This window comes from Leguminivora glycinivorella, chromosome 9 (genome assembly GCF_023078275.1).
Source record: "Leguminivora glycinivorella isolate SPB_JAAS2020 chromosome 9, LegGlyc_1.1, whole genome shotgun sequence".
Lineage (NCBI taxonomy): Eukaryota > Metazoa > Arthropoda > Insecta > Lepidoptera > Tortricidae > Leguminivora > Leguminivora glycinivorella.
Genome location: NC_062979.1, coordinates 24,491,628 through 24,513,625, shown reverse-complemented (window position 1 = coordinate 24,513,625; position 21,998 = coordinate 24,491,628). Strand labels below are relative to the sequence as shown.

Sequence of the window (21,998 nt, the reverse complement as noted above, 5' to 3'; positions counted from 1 at the left end):
CGTATTTTTCTCAAAAACTACTGAACCTATCAAGTTCAAAACAATTTTCCTAGAAAGTCTTTACAAAGTTCTACTTTGGTGATTTTTTTCATATTTTTTAAACATATGGTTCAAAAGTTAGAGGGGGGGGACGCACTTTTTTTTCCTTTAAGAGCGATTATTTCCGAAACTATTAATATTATCAAAAAATGATTTTAGTAAACCCTTATTCATTTTTAAATACCTATCCAATAATATATCACACGTTGGGGTTGGAAAGAAAAAAAATATCAGCCCCCACTTTGCATGTAGGGGGGGTACCGTAATAAAACATTTTTTCCCATTTTTTATTTTTGCACTTTGTTGGCGTGATTGATATACATATTGGTACCAAATTTCAGCTTTCTAGTGCTTACGGTTACTGAGATTATCCGCGGACGGACGGACGGACGGACGGACGGACGGACGGACAGACAGACATGGCGAAACTATAAGGGTTCCTAGTTGACTACGGAACCCTAAAAAAATGCTCTAAAGGACAATATTTTATAAAAAAAAGTTACTCCCTTTACAGTCCTCTCGAGTTGTTGCGCCCAAAAAGCGATACTTCCCAGCCCATTTTAAGGAACGTAAAGACAATATTTCATTGCATGTTTGAGAAAAACATTTTTATCTGAGTAAGTATAGATAATTCATTACAATGATAATTTGATCTTTGTACCGCCATGACTTGCAAGTCCGTTTTGCGAGACAGGTGCAGTGATGTAAATAAATATAGATTATTACTTACATTAATGATTATTGCTCCACAAACTAATCACAATCGCTTTATCAATGGCTTTATAAAAACGCTTTATGGGTTACTCACCAACTTGAGGCGGACCATCACGGTCTACTGTCAAAAGAAATAAAAAAAAAAATCACGAACCCAAGATTCTTCTCCTGGGTGAAGAAGAAGTCGGTTAAACAGAAACGCAAAACAAAAAATAACATAGTGGATTAAAAATGGAAGTAGGTTCAAAGAATGGTGTAGATATAAGAAAGGTTTTAACGACTGCAACTGAAGATGAAAACGCCTTCGTAAAGGAAGATGGGACGAAGATCGGAGTAGACCTGGATAAGATACTGGTGGAAGAGATTGGACAGTTCGGGTGGTTCCAGGTCAGAACCATTGTGCTGGCGGCGCTGGTCGTCATATTTAGTGGGATAGCGTCCAGTGAATATGTGTTCACTACTGGGAGGATTAATACCAGGTTGGTTTTAATGTTTTTATTAGAGGAGTTAGGTTTTTGGTTTGAGAAATATAGAAGCTCTAACTATTTCATTGAACCAACCTAAACATCCATTATCCTTGCGTTATCCAGGCATTTGCCATGGCTCATGGGAGCCTCGGGTCCGCTTTGACACCTAATCCCAATATTTGGCTTAGGCACTAGTTTTTACGAAAGCGACTGCCATCTGACCTTCCAACCCGAAGGGTAAACTAGGCCTTATTGGAATTAGTCCGGTTTCCTCACGATGTTTTCCTTCACCGAAAAGCGACTGGCAAATATCAAATGACATTTCTCATTTCTGCCTGTGTGGTGACGGGTTAAGAATTTCACCACCCCCTTTCTTCCCGTGGGTGTCGTAGAAGGCGACTGTGGGATATGGGTTAAATTGTGGCGTAGGCGAGAGGCTGGCAACCTGTCACTGCAATGTCACAGTTTAATTTTCTTTCAGCCCCTTACTTGCCAAGAGTGGCACTGAAGCTTTGGTGGTTTCATGTGCTCTGCCTACCCCTGTATGGGATACAGGCGTGATTGTATGTATGTTGTATGTATGTATGTATTTCTCACATAAATCCCGAAAAACTCATTGGTGCGAGTCGGGCTCGGGGTTCGCAATTGAACCAACTTAAACATTCTTTAGGATATATAAAAGTGCATAATTAATAATATCGCACAAAATTGATAATAAACACATTGTCAAAACAAAGCCAATCATGTTTATCTATGTTTCGTATGAATTCTTATTTATTAAATCCGTTTGTAAAGTAGATCGGTAATAAGATTTTTCGTGTTTTTACCTTGTTATTTCATTTCATTTCATTTAGGTATTTAACATTTACACGGTTACAAGACTAATACACTGTTAAACGATACAATGACATACTATAAGTACATAATAGTATTTTATGCAACAGGCGTTTAAAGGAGGTCAAAAAAGACGAGTGGCGTGGGTAACAATTTGTGGCGAAGCCGAAATAGTACATTTCGATACAAGTGCGAAAAAGAGGAAGTTCGAAACGAGTGGCGATAAATTAAAACACGACCGAAGGGAGTGTTTTAAATCGACACGAGTTACGAATTCCCTTTTCGCACGTGTATCGAACGACGTTTTTCAGTACAGATGGACCTCCGAAGTTTCGACCTGCCATATAATGAACCACTTCTCGCACTAGTGCGTAAAAAAAACACCATCTGTACTGAAAATTGTTATTAAGACGCCATGGATCATTCTCAGGAGATCCATTGACTAGATCCATAGTATCTACTGAGACATTTTTTTCTCGATTGATCTGCTGTTTAATTAAATGGATCTAATGAGAACATTTAGTCTTAATAGATATATCAAAATATTTTAATCTTAATTGGATCTAATGATTATGTCTAGTGTCACTAGATAGAATATTCAAAAATGGTTAATATGGATCTGATCAATGGATGTAGGTACAGTGATTTACCGTTCTCTTTTAAAGTGCCAATGTTTTTGGTTTACCTCTTGTTCCAATATTGAGACATGAGCAAGCGAAAGATCCCAGAGTTGAGTTCAAAATTGGAATCTTGAGCGTTGCGAGGGTTTCAAGGAATAAGAGTTAAACGAACTTTGTTGCCGAATGACTCACCACACTAAAGCGAGGAAGCAAACAAAAAACTCAAAAAAAGCAAGCAAAACCAATCAGTTTTAATTTTTATTAAAATAACAAATACACAACTATTGCATAAAATATTATTGCACTGAATACTTATTGGATAGGATGAAGTTTTGCACTTCGAAATTAAAACTAAACTTTAACTTTAGACTAAACGGCACAACCACCGAAACGCCAACGCATATCAGCAACAGCTGTAGTGCCGGTAGTCTGAGGACCTATTGCTCCTGTCCTCGATGTTGGAACTATGCATTTCCAAAACACCAAATTAAAACTTTTCCTTATTATGCATCTATAAACTTCCTCGAGATGCATATGCCAATAAACATCATTATTATCTTATAAAATTAATTTCTGCACATATTTAGTAAGAAAGCGCCTTTTCTTCACGTCCAGAATTTTCCATCTCCCATTCATTTGTTCTTTCTCTATCCAAATTCAAATTCCCCACCATAGAGGTAACTAGCCAAAAAGTCATGAATAAACTAGATGAACAAAACCTTTATGCTGAAACTATAAAATAGACTGAAAGTATAGGAATGTAATTTTATTAATTTAACTAGAACATATTATTTATTTATTAGAAAAATAAAATCATAAAAGTACAAAATTACATACCACGTTAGTAACACTGATACTCACTAGGTGTCGCTACGTGACAGTTTTAACGATCTATGCACGACACCGTAAATGACGAATAACAACACGGGAGTAGAAAAAACAAAAAATAAAATTAAAACACTTTAAAAACACTAGACTCCCTCTTATCCATCACCTCACAAAATCTCAGGCATACAGTACACACATCCGTCCATCGCCATGCAAGTAGGTCACACTCGGGTGTTGACACCAGGATATGTTTATGTTCCTGTTCCTCTTAATAAACTCTCGCCAGCTGGGCCAGGCAAGTCTGCCTAAATAAACAATCCCACTCTTGGCAATGAAGGGGCTGAAAGAAGATGGAATTGAAACGGCATCTTTATAATCACAAAATTTCCCAGATGCCTGATTCCCGAATGCGAGTCCACCGAGCAGCCGGCCGAATTCTCTCCCTCCTGGATCCTGAACGCCGTCCCAGCGTCCGGCAGTTCTTTTGACGGTTGTCAACGTTTTGCCAACGCTTCCGCCGCCAGTAACAGTGCCACCTGCCCTGCCAGTCTGTTCGACAGGAACACGCTCGTCGATTGTGAGGCGTATGTGTATGAGAAAACGGATACTGTTGTGTATGATGTGAGTAACTTTGAGTAACTTTTAGTTAACTGGCTTGCCGACGTTTAACCCGTCGTAAGTATGCTAAATTTGCTAAGACACGGATCCGTGCGTGTGAATTTTAATCTAATGTTTCACATGTCATGGTCACTTTAAAATCTAATTTGACGTGTCGCTTACCTACGAAGGGTTAGGGTTTTGACCTTACAGCGGGACAAATCTCGACTGGGGGGCAATTGTAACTTATCCATTTTTTCCATTATTACACTATGATGTTGAATTCTATGTATCCACTTAACACGCCTACCATATAATAAACGGTGGACACTCTATTTAAATAATGCAAACATTGTAAAACATGGAAAAAATGGATCAGTTACATTTGTCCTGCTGTACCTTACCGGAAAATAGCTAAATACCTACAAATATTTACACGTTCGTCTCAGTGACGAGAATTAAAAAACATCTATCTAAGTGGATGCATAATTAAGAGGGCTTTCATGTGAAAAATAGTGAAATCGAAACCGAGCGCTTAATCATACCGTGTGAGGTATCAAATTAAAGGGCTTTACTTTCTAGTAGGTTACAAATATATAACATATTATAGGACTTTTTCTACTTGGTAGAACAAAGTATGAGAAAATGTCCAGAAGTGGTAATAATTGTGACGGTGAAGGCTCGTTTACAAAAAATTGCCAAACATATATAATAGAAATTTATAATCACTGAGATTATGAGGTATAAGAGTAATTTTAGTAAACGTTGCTCCTCTCCTGCCTGCAACTGTGGGCACCCTGACCAGACTATCAACCACATCGTTCTGGAATGCCCCCTAACTAAATACACAGGTCACATAGACGACTTTAAAACCTTGTCGGACGAAGCAGTAGCGTACCTGGCAACGGCAAAAATTTAATTAAATTTACTCAAGTGTCCATTTTATAATTGTAATCCAGTGACGTTGAGTGTATATATGCCATACGATAAATAAATAAGTAAACGTTGCAGATTATTTTTGTACAAAAATAACTTCGAATATACATCCGATTTTCAAAGAAATTGTTACTTAATTTTAGGTAAATTCTGAAAAAAATTGAATTCGTCTTAGCCTCGTTTACTCTTTTTCAAAACCTTATAATGAAAATGTAGTCTGAGAAGATTGTAGTACAGGATATACGTATTATAAATTTACTAGTTTCAGTATTCAAAATTGTCCAAATTTTACAAATAAGATCGACTAATTCAACGCTATACGGGGATTTTTCTAAGCATGCGAGAAAAAATCATATTTAATTTAGTGAGCTAGTTTTCAAAAATCTCGTCTGATAAGAATCAAGATAATGCTTTAATTGAAACTTCAATTAAATATATCTACTAGATAATGGAAAGTGTAGTATTTCACCGACTAAAACTATCAATGTTACATTATTTTGACGTTTTTCTTGAAAGCACCCTTAAGTATTTATTCAAAAAAGTTATTACTCCAATAAAATAATAACATTGACTAGTTTGCTAAATTATTATCGTTTTATAGACTAATTCACGATTACTACTTACGAATACGTAAAAAAATGCGACAAAATTGTTTCGTTATCTTATTGCAATGCAATTATGTTTGTACCTAGTTAAGTATGTATGTAGGTAAAGAAAAAACGCTGTAAATACAAAATAAAATCCAATGTTTTCATAACAAGCTATCTGTTTCGATGAAGTAGATCGATTTTTTAATTGATATCGTTAATTTTATTACGTGGAAAGATAACATAAACGGCCTACGGTTAGCAATGTACTGTCAACAACACAGCTGTGAATGCAGACAAATTGCTAAAAAGATGTATGTAACAGAACTTTATTGCCTTTGTCTGTATTTACAGCTGTGTTGTTGACTGTACTAGTTGCTAACATTCCCAAAAAAACCATGAATTACCGTAATTTTTTCATGAGAAGATTGTCATGCAATTTGCCATTGAGAACATTCTCTTTAATTTTAGGGTGTACTTATAATGCAATGTTTTTAACAATTGACGATCGCTTTATTTGATGTTTGAGTTAGCATTTATTGACAACTCATAAAATCCATACTAATATTATAAATGGGAAAGTGTGTGTGTCTGTTTGTTTGTCCGTCTTTCACGGCAAAACGGAGAGACGAATTGACGTGATTTTTTAAGTGGAGATAGTTGAAGGGATGGAGAGTGACAGAGGCTACTTTTTGTCTCTTTATTCTAACGCGAGCGAAGCCAAAACGTAGGCAAAAACTAGTTCCATATAATTTTGATCCTTGGCAATAAATCTGCAAAGAACCGGGGACTTTCATGAGAACATTAGCAATTTTGGAAACTCTTTTTCGGTGCATCGCTACTTACTCATGAAATAGTAAATACGATACAAGTTCGGAAAAGTGGAAATTCGAAACGAGTGGCAATAAATTAAAACGACCGAAGGGAGTTTTTTAAATCGACACGACCTTTTCGCACGTGTATCGTGTTTTTTCATTACTGATGGCCCTCTGAAGTTTCGTCAAGAAAGGAGCCACTTTGCAAAATACACCTTCTGTACTGAAAATGTAATTTTGAACGTCATGTTTTTCAGTTTGGACTGGCGTGTGAGGAGTGGCAGAGAGCTTTCATCGGCTCCGCCCACACATTCGGCACACTTACAGCTCTGCCAATAACAGGTGCGTAACACATCCTCCCATATCTCTTTTCAAGCGCTGGTGGCCTAGCGCTAAGAGCGTACGGCTTTCAATCCGGAGGTCGCGGGTTCGAACCCCGGCTCATACCAATGAGTTTTTCGGAACGTGTGTGCGAAATGTTATTTAATATTTGCCAGTCGCTTTTCGGTGAAGGAAAACATCGTGAGGAAACCCGACTAATTCCAATAAGGCCTAGTTACCCTTCGGGATTGGAAGGTCGAATGGCAGTCGCTTTCGTATGGCAAATTTTGGGATTAGTGGTCAAAGCGGACCCCCAGGCTCTCATGAGCCGTGGAAAATGCCGGGATAATGCAAAGAGCATGATGACGTGATCTGAGACTTTTCTTATTTTACTGATCTAGGTATGTCATCTACTATTACCATTTAGCTTGACAATCCAGCGAGGAAATGCTGCCAGCGTCTTCGGTATTATGCCACAGGGGCCGTTTTTAGATTTACTTTAGTTTAATTTTAGATTTATTTAGTTTAATTTAATTCTTTTATTTTATTTTATTTTAAGTTTAATTTTAGATTTAATAGTTTAGTTTTATTGTAAGATAATTTTATGTCCCTAATGTTTTATTATGTTATAATAAATTATCTATTGATATAGGACTAGTATAATATAACTAGCAAACAGTATAGAACATTTCATGAAAAAAAAAACTATTACGATAATATTTTTTTTTAAAAGTGGAAAATGTCTGCCTTGGGTGAGACTTGAACTCACGGCCTCTGGATCGATACTCCAGCGCTCTGCCAACTGAGCCACCAAGACTTCAACCAAGCCAGCGAAATTTTCCACTACTAAGGTCAATGGGACCCGTAGCGACATCTACCGTAAGAGTGTTAAACTTCTTAAACGGCAACCGGAGTTCCAAGTCATATTGGAAATTCACCAGTTACGATGCGCTAACCATGCTAAATTTTAACTTCTGATTAGCAGAAACGTCTGCAATCGATGCAGACGTTTCTGCTAATCAGAAGTTAAAATTTATTACGATTATGTTCTACACAGGTTTCATATCAGACCGATGGGGCCGGCGCACATCTTTAGCCCTGAACGCAATCAGCCGCGCTATCCTGGGACTAGTCCGGTCCTGGGTCAACTCCTATATTCCCTTCACCCTTCTGCAGTTCCTTGAAGCCACCTTGGGGTCTGGAGTGTTCTCCTGTGCCTATATTCTTGGTAAGTATATACATACATAATTATATTCACGCCTCAAAAACGACGGGGTATTATAAGTTTGACGTGTCTGTCTGTCTGTCTGTTTATCTGTTTGTCTGTCTGTCTATGTGTGTGTCTGTCTGTGGCATCGTAGCTCCCGAACGGATGAACCGATTTGGATTTAGTTTTTTTTGTCTGAAAGCTGAGTTAGTTGGGAGCTCAGATTAATTATAACACCAGATAGTGTTTCCGAACATCCTAGTGAAGCCATGCCAAGTGCGAATTTTTTTCGCACTTGTGTGATTGTATCCGAACGGCCCTCGCAGTACTCAATTTAAAGTCGTTCTAGAAACATCTCCCGAAAAAAAATTAATTTGCGAGTAATATGGTAGTTTGTGTCGAGAATGGATGTTATAACACAACATATAATAAAAAAGAACCCGCCCGATATTACATTCCACGTGAAAATATAGAGTTTAAGGTGATATTTTTAAGAAATAGTAAATACTAAAATTGAAATTTTCGTTGTCCGCCATTTCTTATAAATGTTGCCAGTCCAATGATTTTTTTCCGCCAAATGATGTTTAAAATATAAGGTAACAACAATTTTAGGTTCTTTGTACGTATATTTAATGAAATACATTTTAAAATGAAAAAATATTTTTCTAAGTTTAAAGACAGACATTTTGTTGTTTTATCGAAATTCTAATTTTAGCTAAGAATTATAGTATAATGTTTCTTCATTTTAGATTTCCTACTAATCCGCTTCTGTCTGCGAAACGTACGAATGTCATGGTACTCGTATTTCAGTCAGTCTCAGTACAAGAAGTACTGAAATTGATGTACGTGGGAGCTAGAAAATAATAACTCTTTCTCGCTCCCAATTACAGAATAGTAATTGGATGACTGGTGCGGCAGGGTCCTCGTACGGTCATGTGTTAGCACTATAATAACACTCCCAATTCGTAGATGTTAAAAACAAATCGATAACATAAGTAGAACAGTTCTTAAGATATTTAGAAATATGACAGACAGACAGACGGCCAGAGTCGCACCATATCAAAAGGGTTCCTGTTGTACAGTCAACGTCAAAAGTGAGTGATCAAAATCAACGTTTCAAAACATCTTCTAGTGCTAGTGCTAGATGTAACAAGTTATACCAACGTGTCAGTTTAAAATGATGTTTTAATTAGTCAAAAGAAAATGATCATAACAACACCGAGATACAGAAACGAAGTGACAAGTCAATGTTTCAAATCGATATAATGATACACAATGTCATATCAGTCGAATGAGTAGGGCACACTGATAATTTATCCCGCCATTCGGCGCCTGTGCAAGTGTCTAGGCATGTCACTGTCATTCATATGTGTGAGAGAGAGAAAACATATCATCTTCTCGCTCTCACGTATGAAATCCATCAGTCATAACTTATGAGTGTGCCGCCTATATTGTCAAAATATTCCGAATGAAAGTTCGGTAAAAAAGGATTTATTTTCAATTTAGCCAAAAATCATATGTAACCTTATTTCAAACTTTAGCGGACGTGAGAGGTGTCATAGTCGTGTCTCACGTTTGTCTCACGAATGTAACCGATATAGACCGAACATCTGACTTGTACTCCGAGGTGTCGCATAAATCTGTATTTTATAACAACACTCAACAATTACTTTGACAGCTTGAATGGCATGTCACTTAATTTTGTAGAATCAAAATAAATGTGATCACTTACTTATGACACTTTATGTATACATTTACTTCTAATAAACTATAATAGTCAGTAACATTTGACTTAAATTATTTTATATATTGTTTTGGGACCCTAATTCATCAGTTTCTTTTGCTGTTGACTATACCCGGTTACTTTAGATACCTAATAGGTAACCAAACAGAAATTTATCTGTATAGGCACTCAATATGTGGTGTGGAGCCGATTAAATGAAACACATGTACGATTCCGTAGACGACTGTATTAAGACTGTCTATACAATGTGGCATGCAAACTTAACTCTATGTCTATACTATACTATAACATAAACTACGTACACACCTCATCTGGGGGGTGGTTGAAAAAAATAAATTGAATGTATACATTTCAATTTTTTTTTAAACACACAATAAAAGGACATGAGCTTCATTATGTATTACTCGTATTACGAGTGGAAATACTTTTCCTTAATATTAAATCAATGTAATTATACTGTAAGCTACTACAATTCTAGTTGTTACATCATTAGGTATTTAACAATACAATGTTAAAAAAAAATCGTATAAGCAATAATGTATGACCTATTGTCACATATTGAAAGGCTTAGTCCTATTTTTATGAACAAGATCAACCTTGTCATCTAATTCTAACTTAACATTTATTCCAGTATCCTCGATTACTTTATAAGGTCCTTTAAAAAGGTTATCGAATTTTTTGCCGGTTTCAGATTTAACTAAAACCAGATCACCCTTTTTATAAGTAACCGAATTTACTAACTTATCATAGTAACATTTTCGCAACTCTTTAGTTCTTAACAAATTTTCCTTAGCGTCTTTATGAGCTAACTGTAGTCTATATTTCAGTTCCAATGCATAATTATCAGGGTTATATATAGGTTCAACAGCTTTAATCAGATTACTAGGAGTTTTACACTTTTTTCCGAAAACCAACTCAAATGGGGAATAATTTGTGGCTGAATTTATTGTTGTATTAAAAGCGAAACACCAGAACGGTAACCAGTGGCTCCACGTATCGGGATGTCCATCGCACTGAGCTCGCATAAACGCAGCTAGGTGTTTGTGCATGTTTTCCAACGCACCTATGGATTGGTGGTGATACGCGGTCGAATTAAACTTATTTATTCCTAACAACTTACACACTTCATCCATAGTAGCTGACATGAACTCCGCCCCGCGGTCTGTCGACATCGCGTCGGGAATCCCGTATCTTAATATAAAGTTATTCACTAAGGCTCTTGCTACACTAACTGCATCCTTACGTTGCAATGGGTAAGCTTCAATATATTTGCTTAACTCACATTGCAGCGTTAGGATGTACTTGTTACCTTCAGTGTCCGTGTCCAGCGGTCCTAGGATATCGAGGTATAATTTCTCGAATGCTGACGCTGCTGTAGTTGTGATAGCCATTGGTTGTCGTATGTTTTTAGAGTGTTTCGTTACTTGGCATTTACTGCATTTTTTCACGAAGTTTCTAACATCACTCTCTAAACTCGGCCAATAATATTTAGATTGTATGTTACTTACCATTCGGCGAACGCCGGCATGTCCGCTCGTTGGTAGTAAATGATAGTCGTTAATGATAACTCGTCTCTCATCCTTGTCATCTATTCTTATTATATTTCCTAGTATTTTTATTCTTGGTCCGGACCAATTTTTAATCGACTTTATTTCATTTAACAAAGTTTTTATGAATAACGCGTTTTTAATATCTTTTACTATACATAACTCGTCTACTTTTATTTGTTTACAAAAATCACTTAACATATTCACAAATACGGCTCGCGTGAAGTGTGACATATAGTTAAGGTTTATGTAAAGACGTAATTTACTCTCGGCGTACGCAAAACAATCTTTTTCTCTTGTAATTAATTCTTTTTTCTTAACTTTCTTAACTCTTCTTCAGATTCAAACAACATTTCTATGCAGTTATTAGGTTTTCTTAATATTTCCGCAATTCTTGGTTGATCAGGCCTTGAATTCTCGGATGTACTAAGATTACCACGTATGTCATCACTTGGTGTATTACTTTGTATTAACTTTCTACTCTGTGCTCTCGTCATAACAGTAACTTGCTCGCCCATACTTTTTAACTCGTCCGATGTAATTGTAATTCGACTTAATGCATCCGCTGCAACGTTTGTTTTTCCCTTTATGTATACTATTTTATAATTATATTCCTCCAATTGAATTATAAGCTTTATCAACCTGCTTGATGGGTCTTTCATGCTATAAAGATACAGAAGTGGCTTGTGATCCGTCATGATTGTAAACTGTTTTCCGAACAAATAAGGTCTAAAATAGCGAATACTCCAAGTAATTGCTAAAAGCTCTTTCTGAATGACTGGGTAATTTAACTCGGCCTTATTCAAGGGCCTGCTAGCGTAAGCTATAGGTCTCATATCTTTGTTACAAAGTACAGAACCGATTGACCTTGCAGATGCGTCAGTTTGTAAAATATATTCATTATCTGGGGAAAAATCTGGGTATTGTAAAATTGGCGGTGTTATGAGTTTTGTTTTTAATTTGCTAAAGGCATTTTGGCATTCGTCTGTCCATTTAAATTCTACATTTTTCCTACATAATTTGTTTAATGGTAGTGTTATCTCTGCGAAATTTGGGATAAATCTTCGGTAGTAATTGCAAAACGCTACGAAGCGTCTAACCTCGTCACTGTTGGATGGTGTTGGGTAATTTTCTAAAACTTTTGTTTTCTGTGGATCGGGTAACACACCTTCTGCTGAAACTATGTGTCCTAAATATAGTAACTGTTTTTTCAGGAATTCGCATTTTTGTGGGTTAATTTTAAGGTTAACTTTCCGTAATCTCTCCAATACATCAGTTAAGTTTCTATTATGCTGGTCCATATTTCTACCGAAAACAATTAGGTCGTCCATATATACAAAGCACTTTTCGTAAGAAAGGCCTGACATTGCTATTGACATTACACGTGAAAATGCACTTGCACTCAGTTTTAGGCCCATGGGGAGTCTTTTCATGCGGAATTGACCTTGGCTTGTTGAAAATGAAGTGATATTTCTGCTATCCTCATTCAAGGATGTTTGGTAGTAAGACTGTTGTAAATCAAGATGACTAAAATATATTGCACCGGATAGGGAATCTAAAATATCTAAAATATTTGGGAGGGGGAATTTATCGTCTTGAATAACATTATTTACTTTTCGGTAGTCTATGACTAATCTCCACTTTTTGTTATTGTCTTCAGATTTTTTAGGTACTAAAAGTATGGGACTATTCCAGTCGCTATTCGATTCCTCTATTATATCATCTTTGATCATTTGTTCGACCTGTTTATTAATTTCTGACTTCATTGACGCTGGTATCCTATAAGGTTTTGTATAAATGGGTTTAGTGTTTGGTTTCAAAATGATGCTTTGGCTCAATATATTGGTAGTTCCTAACTTGTCACCGTCCAAGTAAAAAACGTCGGCGTATTTTGCACATATTGACTCTATTAGTTTACGATCTGTGTCATTTAAATGATTGAACTTTATTAACGACAGTAACCTTTTCACTCTTTCTAGCCCATTTTCTGATTTTTTAAAATTGCAAATATCATAATTATCCAAACTTTCCAAAACGGGTTCGAAAATAGGTAACTTTATATCTTCGTTCCCTGTGTTTAAAATTCGTACCGGTATTCTACCCTGCTTAACTTTACTTATACTCCCCGCTAAAAATATATTTTCGGCTAATTTCCTTGAGTTTACGACATAAACTTTTCCTAAATCGAATGATTTTACTTTAATTAAATGTGATGATTCACTTCTAGCCGGTAATGACAAAAAGTTTCGCTATCGCTGCCTCTTTGTATTTGTAACACACACCTTTCGTTCCCACGGTGTAAAGTGAGTTCGTCAGTCGTAAGGTCTATAATTGCACTATAAGTTCTCATAAAGTCAAGTCCGAGAACACCGTTCGCATGACATGGCATATCATGATCCTGCAATATATGAAATCTATGTACAAATGATATTGTATTACCGTAGTTTAAAGTCACGTCAGCAACATGTGTACTTATGATACTACCGCCAACGCCTGATATTATAGTACTCTTCTCATATATCCGTGATTCTATGGGAACTTTACTTTGTTGTAGAATTGATATACGTGCGCCATTGTCAATCATGAGAACAAGATTTTTGCTACCGGCGGTGAAATTTATGTAGTCTAATCCGTCACATATGGTTAAAACTTTATGATCGAAAAAACTGTATTCTGTCTGTCTCGTCTCTTGTTGTATCGTGGGAGGTCTGCGGTTCGTGTGTACATGTATACACGTTCCCTCGGCGTCCACGGCTCGCTCGAGTTCCGCTATGTCCCCTAAAAATCGCACGTTGTCCGCGACCCCTATGGAAATTATTGCTAGGGACAGTACCTCTATTTGTGGAGTAGCGGGTCCATGTGTTTTGGTAGGCTCGAGCTCGATTATACTGGTAGCTCGTCCCGCGCCCGCGCCAGGCGTAGCGCTGGGGCTGCTGTGTACCTCGCGTGTAGCCGCGGTTCACATTCATGATTACGGGCTCGTGCTGGGGTCGTGCCAGCTCTTCATCCTGGGCCGCTCTGACGGCCTCCTTCAGCTCAGTGTATTCTCTTGCAGCTAGAATGGTACTGAGACGGCGGTTTCTCAACCCATCTGTAAATTTTTTTATGGCCAGGGACTCGTTGATTGGTCTTAAAATATCACAAGCGGCCGATTTCCCGTCGGCTTGCGCTATCGTTAGACCAATGAACAACTCCTCTATTTTATCACCGTATTGGACAATAGACATATCCTTTTGTGATATATTATTTAACTGTAGCAAAAGAGAGTTTGCGGATTTCTTGGGTAGCAAATATTTTTTTATATCGGCTACTAGTTGGGTAGCGGTGTCATATTTAGACTTAAGTTTTAACTGTGCAATTTTGTTGAGTCGTGTTTTTAGAACAAAAGAAATCAGCAATTTCTTTTCGCTACTATCTGTTAACATGTCATCTAACATTTCTATTCCTGCTATCATTCTTTCGACAGTTTCCTCTTTATCATCTAAAATTGGGATTATGCTATTAGCTTCTCGTATTTCAAATTGTTTCGCCATTGTAGTTGGTTTTACGGATACACTTTCTATAGCTTTATACTGTAAAATTTTATTATAAACTTCGTCTATTTTCTCGCACAATAATTCCGAACTTACACATTCTTTTGACAGGTCATCGACATGAAGAGATGCAATTATCTGTTTATAGTCCTCATATATTAATTGCGCATCATTGATTTTTTCTAAACCTAGCTTTTGTTGCCGTTTAACCTCACCTAATTTTCGTAGATCAACTCTTATTTTTTCTAACTTATCGTATATATTTTTTAAATCTAAATCCATACCCTTGACATCACTTTGACGTACAGAAACTTTCACACTTTTCACTTCACACGCGCGTAATCACGTTAAAGTTCATCCTCTGTCCTTCCGTCTCCCGTGCTCTGCTTAAACACCTTCCTCCGCCTCGTCTGTGGTTGGCGTCGACCTCTTCATTGACAGCCTGGTCTGCAGACGTGTCCATACTTCTCGCCTCACTGCTTTCTGCACATATTTTTCATGTGCTTTCTTTAAGAACTTGTACAGTCCGCAGCAAACGATGAGAGCCAAAACCACGAACAACACGGTTATAAGAACGTTATTTATTCTAGTATGCTCGTTTGTGCCTGTTGCGTCGTTTGATCCAACCGCATTTTGGGTTATAACGACCTCTTTCTCCTCCTGTTTGCTGTAGCTGTTACCCATGTTATTTATTAAATTTTTATTTAGTGTATTTCACTTGGTAATTTAATTATGTCCCTCGTGCAATCACTTGTGCATTTGCTCGCGTCTCACTGTTAATTATATATTCACACGACTAAAAATGCTGATGTCAGGCGCCCTCGTCGCGGCGGCGCTCGCGTAAAACGATGTCACGGTCGCCATGTGGTGTGGAGCCGATTAAATGAAACACATGTACGATTCCGTAGACGACTGTATTAAGACTGTCTATACAATGTGGCATGCAAACTTAACTCTATGTCTATACTATACTATAACATAAACTACGTACACACCTCATTTTAATTTCTATCGTTATCGTAAGATAGAGGAAGAGGCAGGTATAATTTACAAAGTTTTGTAATATCTGTCCTCATTTCTCATTATGGATATTTTTCAGTTTTACTTGGTTTTACTCAACTGCAGGCGATCAATTAAATTTGCTCGAAGAATTGTTAATGATAGATAGATCATAGATCCGCACTTAATATTATAAATGGGAAAGTGTGTGTGTCTGTTTGTGTGTCCGTTCTTCACGGCAAAACGGAGCGACGCAATGTCGTGATTTTTTTAAGTGGAGATAGTTGAAGGGACGGAGAGTAACGTAGGCTACTTTTCGTCTCTTTCTAACGCGAGCGAAGCTGCGGCCAAAAGCTAGTAGATATACATATAATTAGATTCGTCAACCACAAACTTATATGCTTTGCTATTGCCACACAAATATTAAATAATAAAAGACAAAAGAATAATTATTTTCAACTGATATTAATGAGGAGGCACACTGACATTTTATCCCGCCAGGCGGCGCCTGTGCAAGTGCCTAGGCATGTCACTGTCATTCATATGTGTGAGAGAGAGAAAAAATATCATCTTCTCGCTCTCACGTATGAAATTCTTTATCTGTGCAATGGACTTATAAGGTGGCGCACTCTGTCGTAACCTTTGAGTGTGCCTCCTCATTCGTTTGTGTTGTTTCTTCTACAGTGATGGAGCTGCTGGGCCCCCGACTGCGCGTAGCAGGTGGCGCCGCCATGAACACCTTCTTCTGCATCGGCAACATCTGCTGCGGGCTGCTCGCCTGGGCCGTCCACGACTGGCGCCGCCTCACGCAAGTCATCTACAGCCCTATGTTCATCACGCTCTTCTACTTCTGGATTATCCCCGAGTCCGTTCGCTGGTAAGATCATTTCAGCGCCCCCTGTTCGAGGAAGGTATCCACTATGTGACCAAGAAACTCAGCGGGCCACTTCTTTTTACAACATTATATATTTTAATTAACATGCATTAAAGAACAAAATACAATTTAACATGCAAGAGTATTCATCAAATAATATTAATAGACTAGGTTCTGTATAGTTTCATTTCAATACAATATATTATAGCTTTCTAATACTTACCTCGTTCTTCTTCAGAGAAAACATATGAAATTGTTTAGAAAAAGGTAAGATTAATAATTAACGACCGGTCTGGCGCAGTCGGCAGTGAACCTGCCTGCTGCGCCGCGGTCCCGGGTTCGAATCCCGGTAAGGGCATTTAGTTGTGTGATGAGCACAGATATTTGTTCCTGAGTCATGGATGTTTTCTACGTATATAAGTATTTATATATTATATATATCGTTGTCTGAGTACCCACAACACAAGCCTTCTTGAGCTTACCGTGGGCCTCAGTCAATCTGTGTAAGAATGTCCTATAATATTTATAAAAAAAAGTATGAAAGAGTAATAATTAAATCTCATTGAATATTAAGAGTTTTGAATGATTCACGGTTATTTTCATTAGACTTATATTGACCGGGATATAGACCGGGGTATATTGGACGGGATAAAAGGTAATCACGGTCTATATCCCGGTCAATATAAGTCTCATTGAATATTATTCCCTAAATAGGTACATGAGCAAAGGACGCTACGAAGAATCCGAAGCTGTTCTTAAAACGGCCGCGAGGGTAAACGGAGGGCGCCTATCCGACAAGTCTTTACAAGCTTTGAGAGAATCTGCTGAAGAAGAGAAGAGAAAAAAAGCTACAGAAGAACTCGAAAAAGCTAATGAGCCGTGGTTGATAGTTCAAGTGTTCAGACATAAGCAGATCTTGATCCGCTGCATAGTCTCGCCTGTGTGGTGGGTGACGAACACATTTATATACTACGGTTTATCGATTAACGCAGTGAACATGTCAGGGAACCGGTACGTGAACTATATTGCTGTGGCGGCTGTGGAGATACCTGGGTATTGGACGTCAATGTTCCTGATGGGGAAGATTGGGAGAAAGCCGGTGCTGATTCTGGCGTTCTGGGTGTGTGCTGCTTGCCAGGCGGCTTATGTCTTCATGCCCGATGGTAAGTTATCTGTGGTTGTCTATTGTTTGCCCGACAGTCATTTAACATAATATTCATTTGCCCGAATCTAACTTGCCTGAATTTCATTTGCCCGAATGATTTGTTTACCATAAAAATCATATGACATACTCGTTGTTTATCCGAATATTACCTTCCATAATCATACAATGCCTGCCATATTATTTGTTAGCCATATTATTAAGTGCAATAATATGGTTTCATAGAATATTCAAACGCCATAAGCAATTATTGCCATATTAATTGTTGCCCATATTATTACCTAACCTAACCTACTTTCTGATAGCAGTTTTTCCAGAGGTTCACAGTTCTAACCTAACCTAACCTACTTTCTGATAGCAGTTTCATTCTCTATAGTCCTTCTAGTAGTATAGTAGTTTTCGATTCTGCCAAAGCATATTATGGAAATTGACTTTATGGGAAACAAAGTTTCTGGCACTATATTAATATAGTAAACAATGATTATGGCATAAGATGTTATGAGAAACAATATTATGATTATTGAATAGGATGGCAAATAAAATTATGGCAAATGAAATTCTGGCAAATGGGGGTATCCCATCTCGGACACGCTCTTATGGATCTAAAAATAAGATTGTGTCCGATGTCCGATATTTTTGCGGTCTTCTTTTTTGTGCGATTTTATCGCCGCTGTGCAGTCTGTACCTACTACGAATCTGTTTAACTTCGTTTTCAGCCCCCTCGCAAGTTAAGTTAGCTACGATGTGTTACGATGTGAAGTTTTTGGGGAACCATAACGAAACATAAGAATTTTGCTAATAAAATGCATTTTTCAGAATACTGCGGTCTGATATTATTCTTTATCTAAGATAAAATTTTGGAACTTTTTAATCCTCATTAAGTGGTTAGGACGTGGCATAAATTTAGTTCTTAGGGAGCCATATAGGATCATAAGGATTTTGCTAAAAAAATTGCATTTTTCAGATTACTACGGCCTATCCCTCACAGTGTACCTGATCGGCAAGTACGCCATCGCCATGGTAATGACAGCGATATACGTGTACACAGCCGAGCTGTACCCCACCAAGTACCGCCACAGTCTGTTCGCTTTCTCCTCTATGATCGGGAGGATCGGGTCCATCTTGGCTCCTCTCACGCCAGCTATGGTAAGATTATAACCAAAATACAAATAAAACTAACCTAACCACAACATTAAAATTTTGAAAAAAAACCCCTACTGCGACATAGTAGACCGATTTTCATGAAACATGGCTAAAAACACTCCCTACTAACTCAGCTTTCAGACAAAAAAAAACCAAATCTAAATCGGTTCATCCGTTCGGGAGCTACATGCCACAGACAGACACACACACAGACAGACAGACAAACAGACAGACAGACATACAGACAGACAGACAGACAGACAGACACGTCAAACTTATAACACCCCTTCGTTTTTGCGTCGGGGGTTAAAAACAATTATTAATCGAGTAGTGGTACTGATAATTCACGCTATTTGAAGCGTGATTGACGCGTGATTGTCGCTAGATGTCACTATAACTATGCCTATACAAATAACCCGCATTTACTGATGTATGGTGTTACAACTCTTCCCTTACTTATTCCTCTTTGCCTGAACTAAACCTTAATCTTTTTTGCAGGCTGACTCAACATTTGATAAGTTCCCTTTCGTGCTGTTCGGCTGCTTTGCACTTGTATCTGGGGCACTGGTCTTCGTCACTCCGGAGACGCTCGGCACCACGCTACCTGACACCATGGATGAAGCTGATAACATAGGAAAGAAGGAATCTGCATAGGATCCGACTAATCTAAGTGCGCAGAGGGCTGTGCCAAAATTGAGCTCATGATAATTCAAAATTAACCATGGATAGTTAAGATTTCCAGTGATCTTATAGTTTAAAATATTTTTGTAGTTAAATATGTATTGAGTAAAGACTGTGGTAAAGTAATTAGGTATTTTAGTACCTACAGTTATTTATTAAAAATATTTTTATATGAATAAAAAAAAAAATACGTTCCATGACTTTTTCTTCAAAACCATCTTTTAATAAAGCCAAAGAAGACTACCTGTCAAAATAATCTTGGAAGATTTTTTTTCCCAAACTCTCAAATTACTCAGAGATATTTCTAGAACAGGATCTTAGTATAGCAGGATAGGGAGAATAAAACTAAGTTTAATAATTTTATTAGGTAAATTATTTTAGTCAGTAAATTAGTACGGCGTAGTGTTAAGTTTTGAGTAACTTTTGACTTGACTTTGTAGATTGAATGTATCCGATTATTTTTTAGTCCTATGTCAAATTATGATACAAGTGTGCTAGGAAGGTTATCTCAGTTCTGTAGGGTACAAGGGGTGGTACAAGGTTGTCTGGTCAGTAGTCAGGATCCCTCGGTTTGATGATCCCGAGTCGGGTGGCCAGTGCAGCCACGTTCGCCCGGACTTGCTCCTGGACCAGGTTGAAGGACATGGCCAGCAGAGCGATGCCGAAGAGGAGGTACAGCGAGCAGAGCGCGATGGAGTGCACGGCGGCCACTGTCGAGTCGGTGCGGCCCTGGACGAGGACATAATAAATACATTAATAGAACACTACCTTATCTTAACTTTTGGTATGCTTAGAAGCAGTTTTGTCACATATATATTCAACGTGAACATCTATTTACATTGGATACTATCGAGATACATAGCAGACTCAAAACATGGCGGCAAAGACTGAAGAATACTGACTGGGCTGAGGATCAGCAGACCGAAAACTGAGCATAAATGTTATTCTATAATTTCGGCGGTATCCCTAGATTTGCTGCTGTAGAACTCAACATGGCACTTTATTGTCTGTCTGTTCTAATTTTCAGTTCATACAGAGAGATCCATCTATAAGGTAGACCCTGTAACTTCATCGCCAAGAACAAAGTCTCAAAAGCTTATAATGGTAAGGGTGAGGAAACAAAAATGTGCTGAATCCAGGCAGTTCCAATTATACTGCTGAAAGAAGGTTCAGCTACAATATAGGTACCTACCTGTAACTTCATGCCAGGAACGAAGTCCCCAAAGCCTATGGTGGTGAGCGTGATGAAGCAGAAGTAAGCAGAATCCAGGTAGTTCCAGTCCTCCCACTGCTGAAACAGGAACGTTCCCGCCACGATGTAGGAGGCGACGAGGCACACGCACAGCCAGATTGGTACCGGCTTTATCTGAACCAGAAACATGGGGTAATCAGTGTTAATGCTCTGTGGATAATTTAATGATATACGCTTATACATACAAGGCAAGTATGGTCGCGCGATAAATGATAAAAACATCAGGCCGTCCCTATCGCACTATTTTTAAGTGCGTTAGAGACGGCCTGATGTATTATCATTTATCGCGCGACCATGCTTAATTACCTGCCAGGTGTCCCTAAAATTAACACCGAAACGAAACGGCGTGATAGGATAACAACTCATTAGCTAAGTCCTATCACCCTTCATCGTTTTGGCGTTGGTTTTAGGTTTTAGGGACACCCGGTATAGACCGTACTTGACTTTTCGTGGATTGAACGAATATAAGTAATCTTTCAATTCTGAAATTAGCAAAAAGTTGCCTTTTTACTACTGCTAAAATAAACAGTTGCAATCCAAAGGCCGGCAACAGACAGTCTTAAAATCTGAAAAAATCATAATCTTACAAAAATCAGATCGAGTGCACGGAGTTCCATACAGTTTCGCGACTGTCCACACACAGTCTTGTTTTTAACCGTCGAAATCTCTCAAGAAGGACGGTTATCAAGTCGTCTGTATGTTTTTTATTTTTTTTAATGTTTGTTCCTCGATATCTCCGTCGTTACTGGACCGATTTTGAAAATTTTTTTTTGATTGAATGTATATGCATACAGATTGGTCCCATTTTTCTCAGAACCCAGTTCTGATGATGGGATCCTGGAGAAATCGAGGGAACTCCTCAAATCTGAAAGGCATACTTATGGTGATTTTTGTATTTTTAAAGGAACAGCATGAATTTACGTACGGAACAGTGAAATTTGGTGCAGTGGAAGTGCTGATGACGGTCAGAACGGAACTCCTCAAATCTGAACGGCACGCTTATAGTGACTTTGGTATTTTTATAAGAACAGCATGCCCTTACGTCCAGAACAGTGACATTTGGTCCAGTGGAACTCCTGATGATGGTCAGAATCGGAA

The 21,998-nt window shown here is 37.9% G+C and overlaps 2 protein-coding genes across 6 annotated transcripts in view; one reads left to right on the top strand and one right to left on the bottom strand.

Annotated features, from left to right (window-relative positions):
* The first annotated feature begins 814 nt into the window (after positions 1–814).
* Positions 815–19,863, top strand: LOC125229331 (organic cation transporter protein-like). Its single transcript, XM_048134146.1, has 8 exons — positions 815–1,232; positions 3,895–4,123; positions 6,695–6,779; positions 7,816–7,986; positions 16,473–16,665; positions 17,377–17,825; positions 18,789–18,970; positions 19,466–19,863. The coding sequence occupies exons 1-8, from the start codon at positions 985–987 to the stop codon at positions 19,619–19,621; spliced, it is 1,713 nt and encodes a 570-aa protein (XP_047990103.1). The 5' UTR covers positions 815–984; the 3' UTR covers positions 19,622–19,863.
* Positions 19,864–19,998: 135 nt separating this feature from the next.
* LOC125229330 overlaps positions 19,999–21,998 on the bottom strand; it is a 74,416-nt gene continuing 72,416 nt past the window's right edge. For all 5 annotated transcript variants that reach the window (XM_048134145.1, XM_048134140.1, XM_048134141.1 and 2 more), the window contains 2 exons: positions 20,841–21,014; positions 19,999–20,377 (listed from right to left, as the gene is read on the bottom strand). In XM_048134145.1, the coding sequence (XP_047990102.1) occupies positions 20,198–20,377; positions 20,841–21,014 (354 nt within the window). In that variant the 3' untranslated portion in view covers positions 19,999–20,197. The remainder of the gene's footprint in view (positions 20,378–20,840; positions 21,015–21,998) is intronic.

Coding starts and splice junctions, on each gene's coding strand:
- LOC125229331 (XM_048134146.1), top strand. CDS start 985: ATGGAAGTAGGTTCAAAGAATGGTGTAGATATAAGAAAGGTTTTAACG. Junction 1,233..3,894: donor ACTGGGAGGATTAATACCAG/GTTGGTTTTAAT, acceptor AAAATTTCCCAG/ATGCCTGATTCCCGAATGCG. Junction 16,666..17,376: donor ATCCCCGAGTCCGTTCGCTG/GTAAGATCATTT, acceptor TTCCCTAAATAG/GTACATGAGCAAAGGACGCT.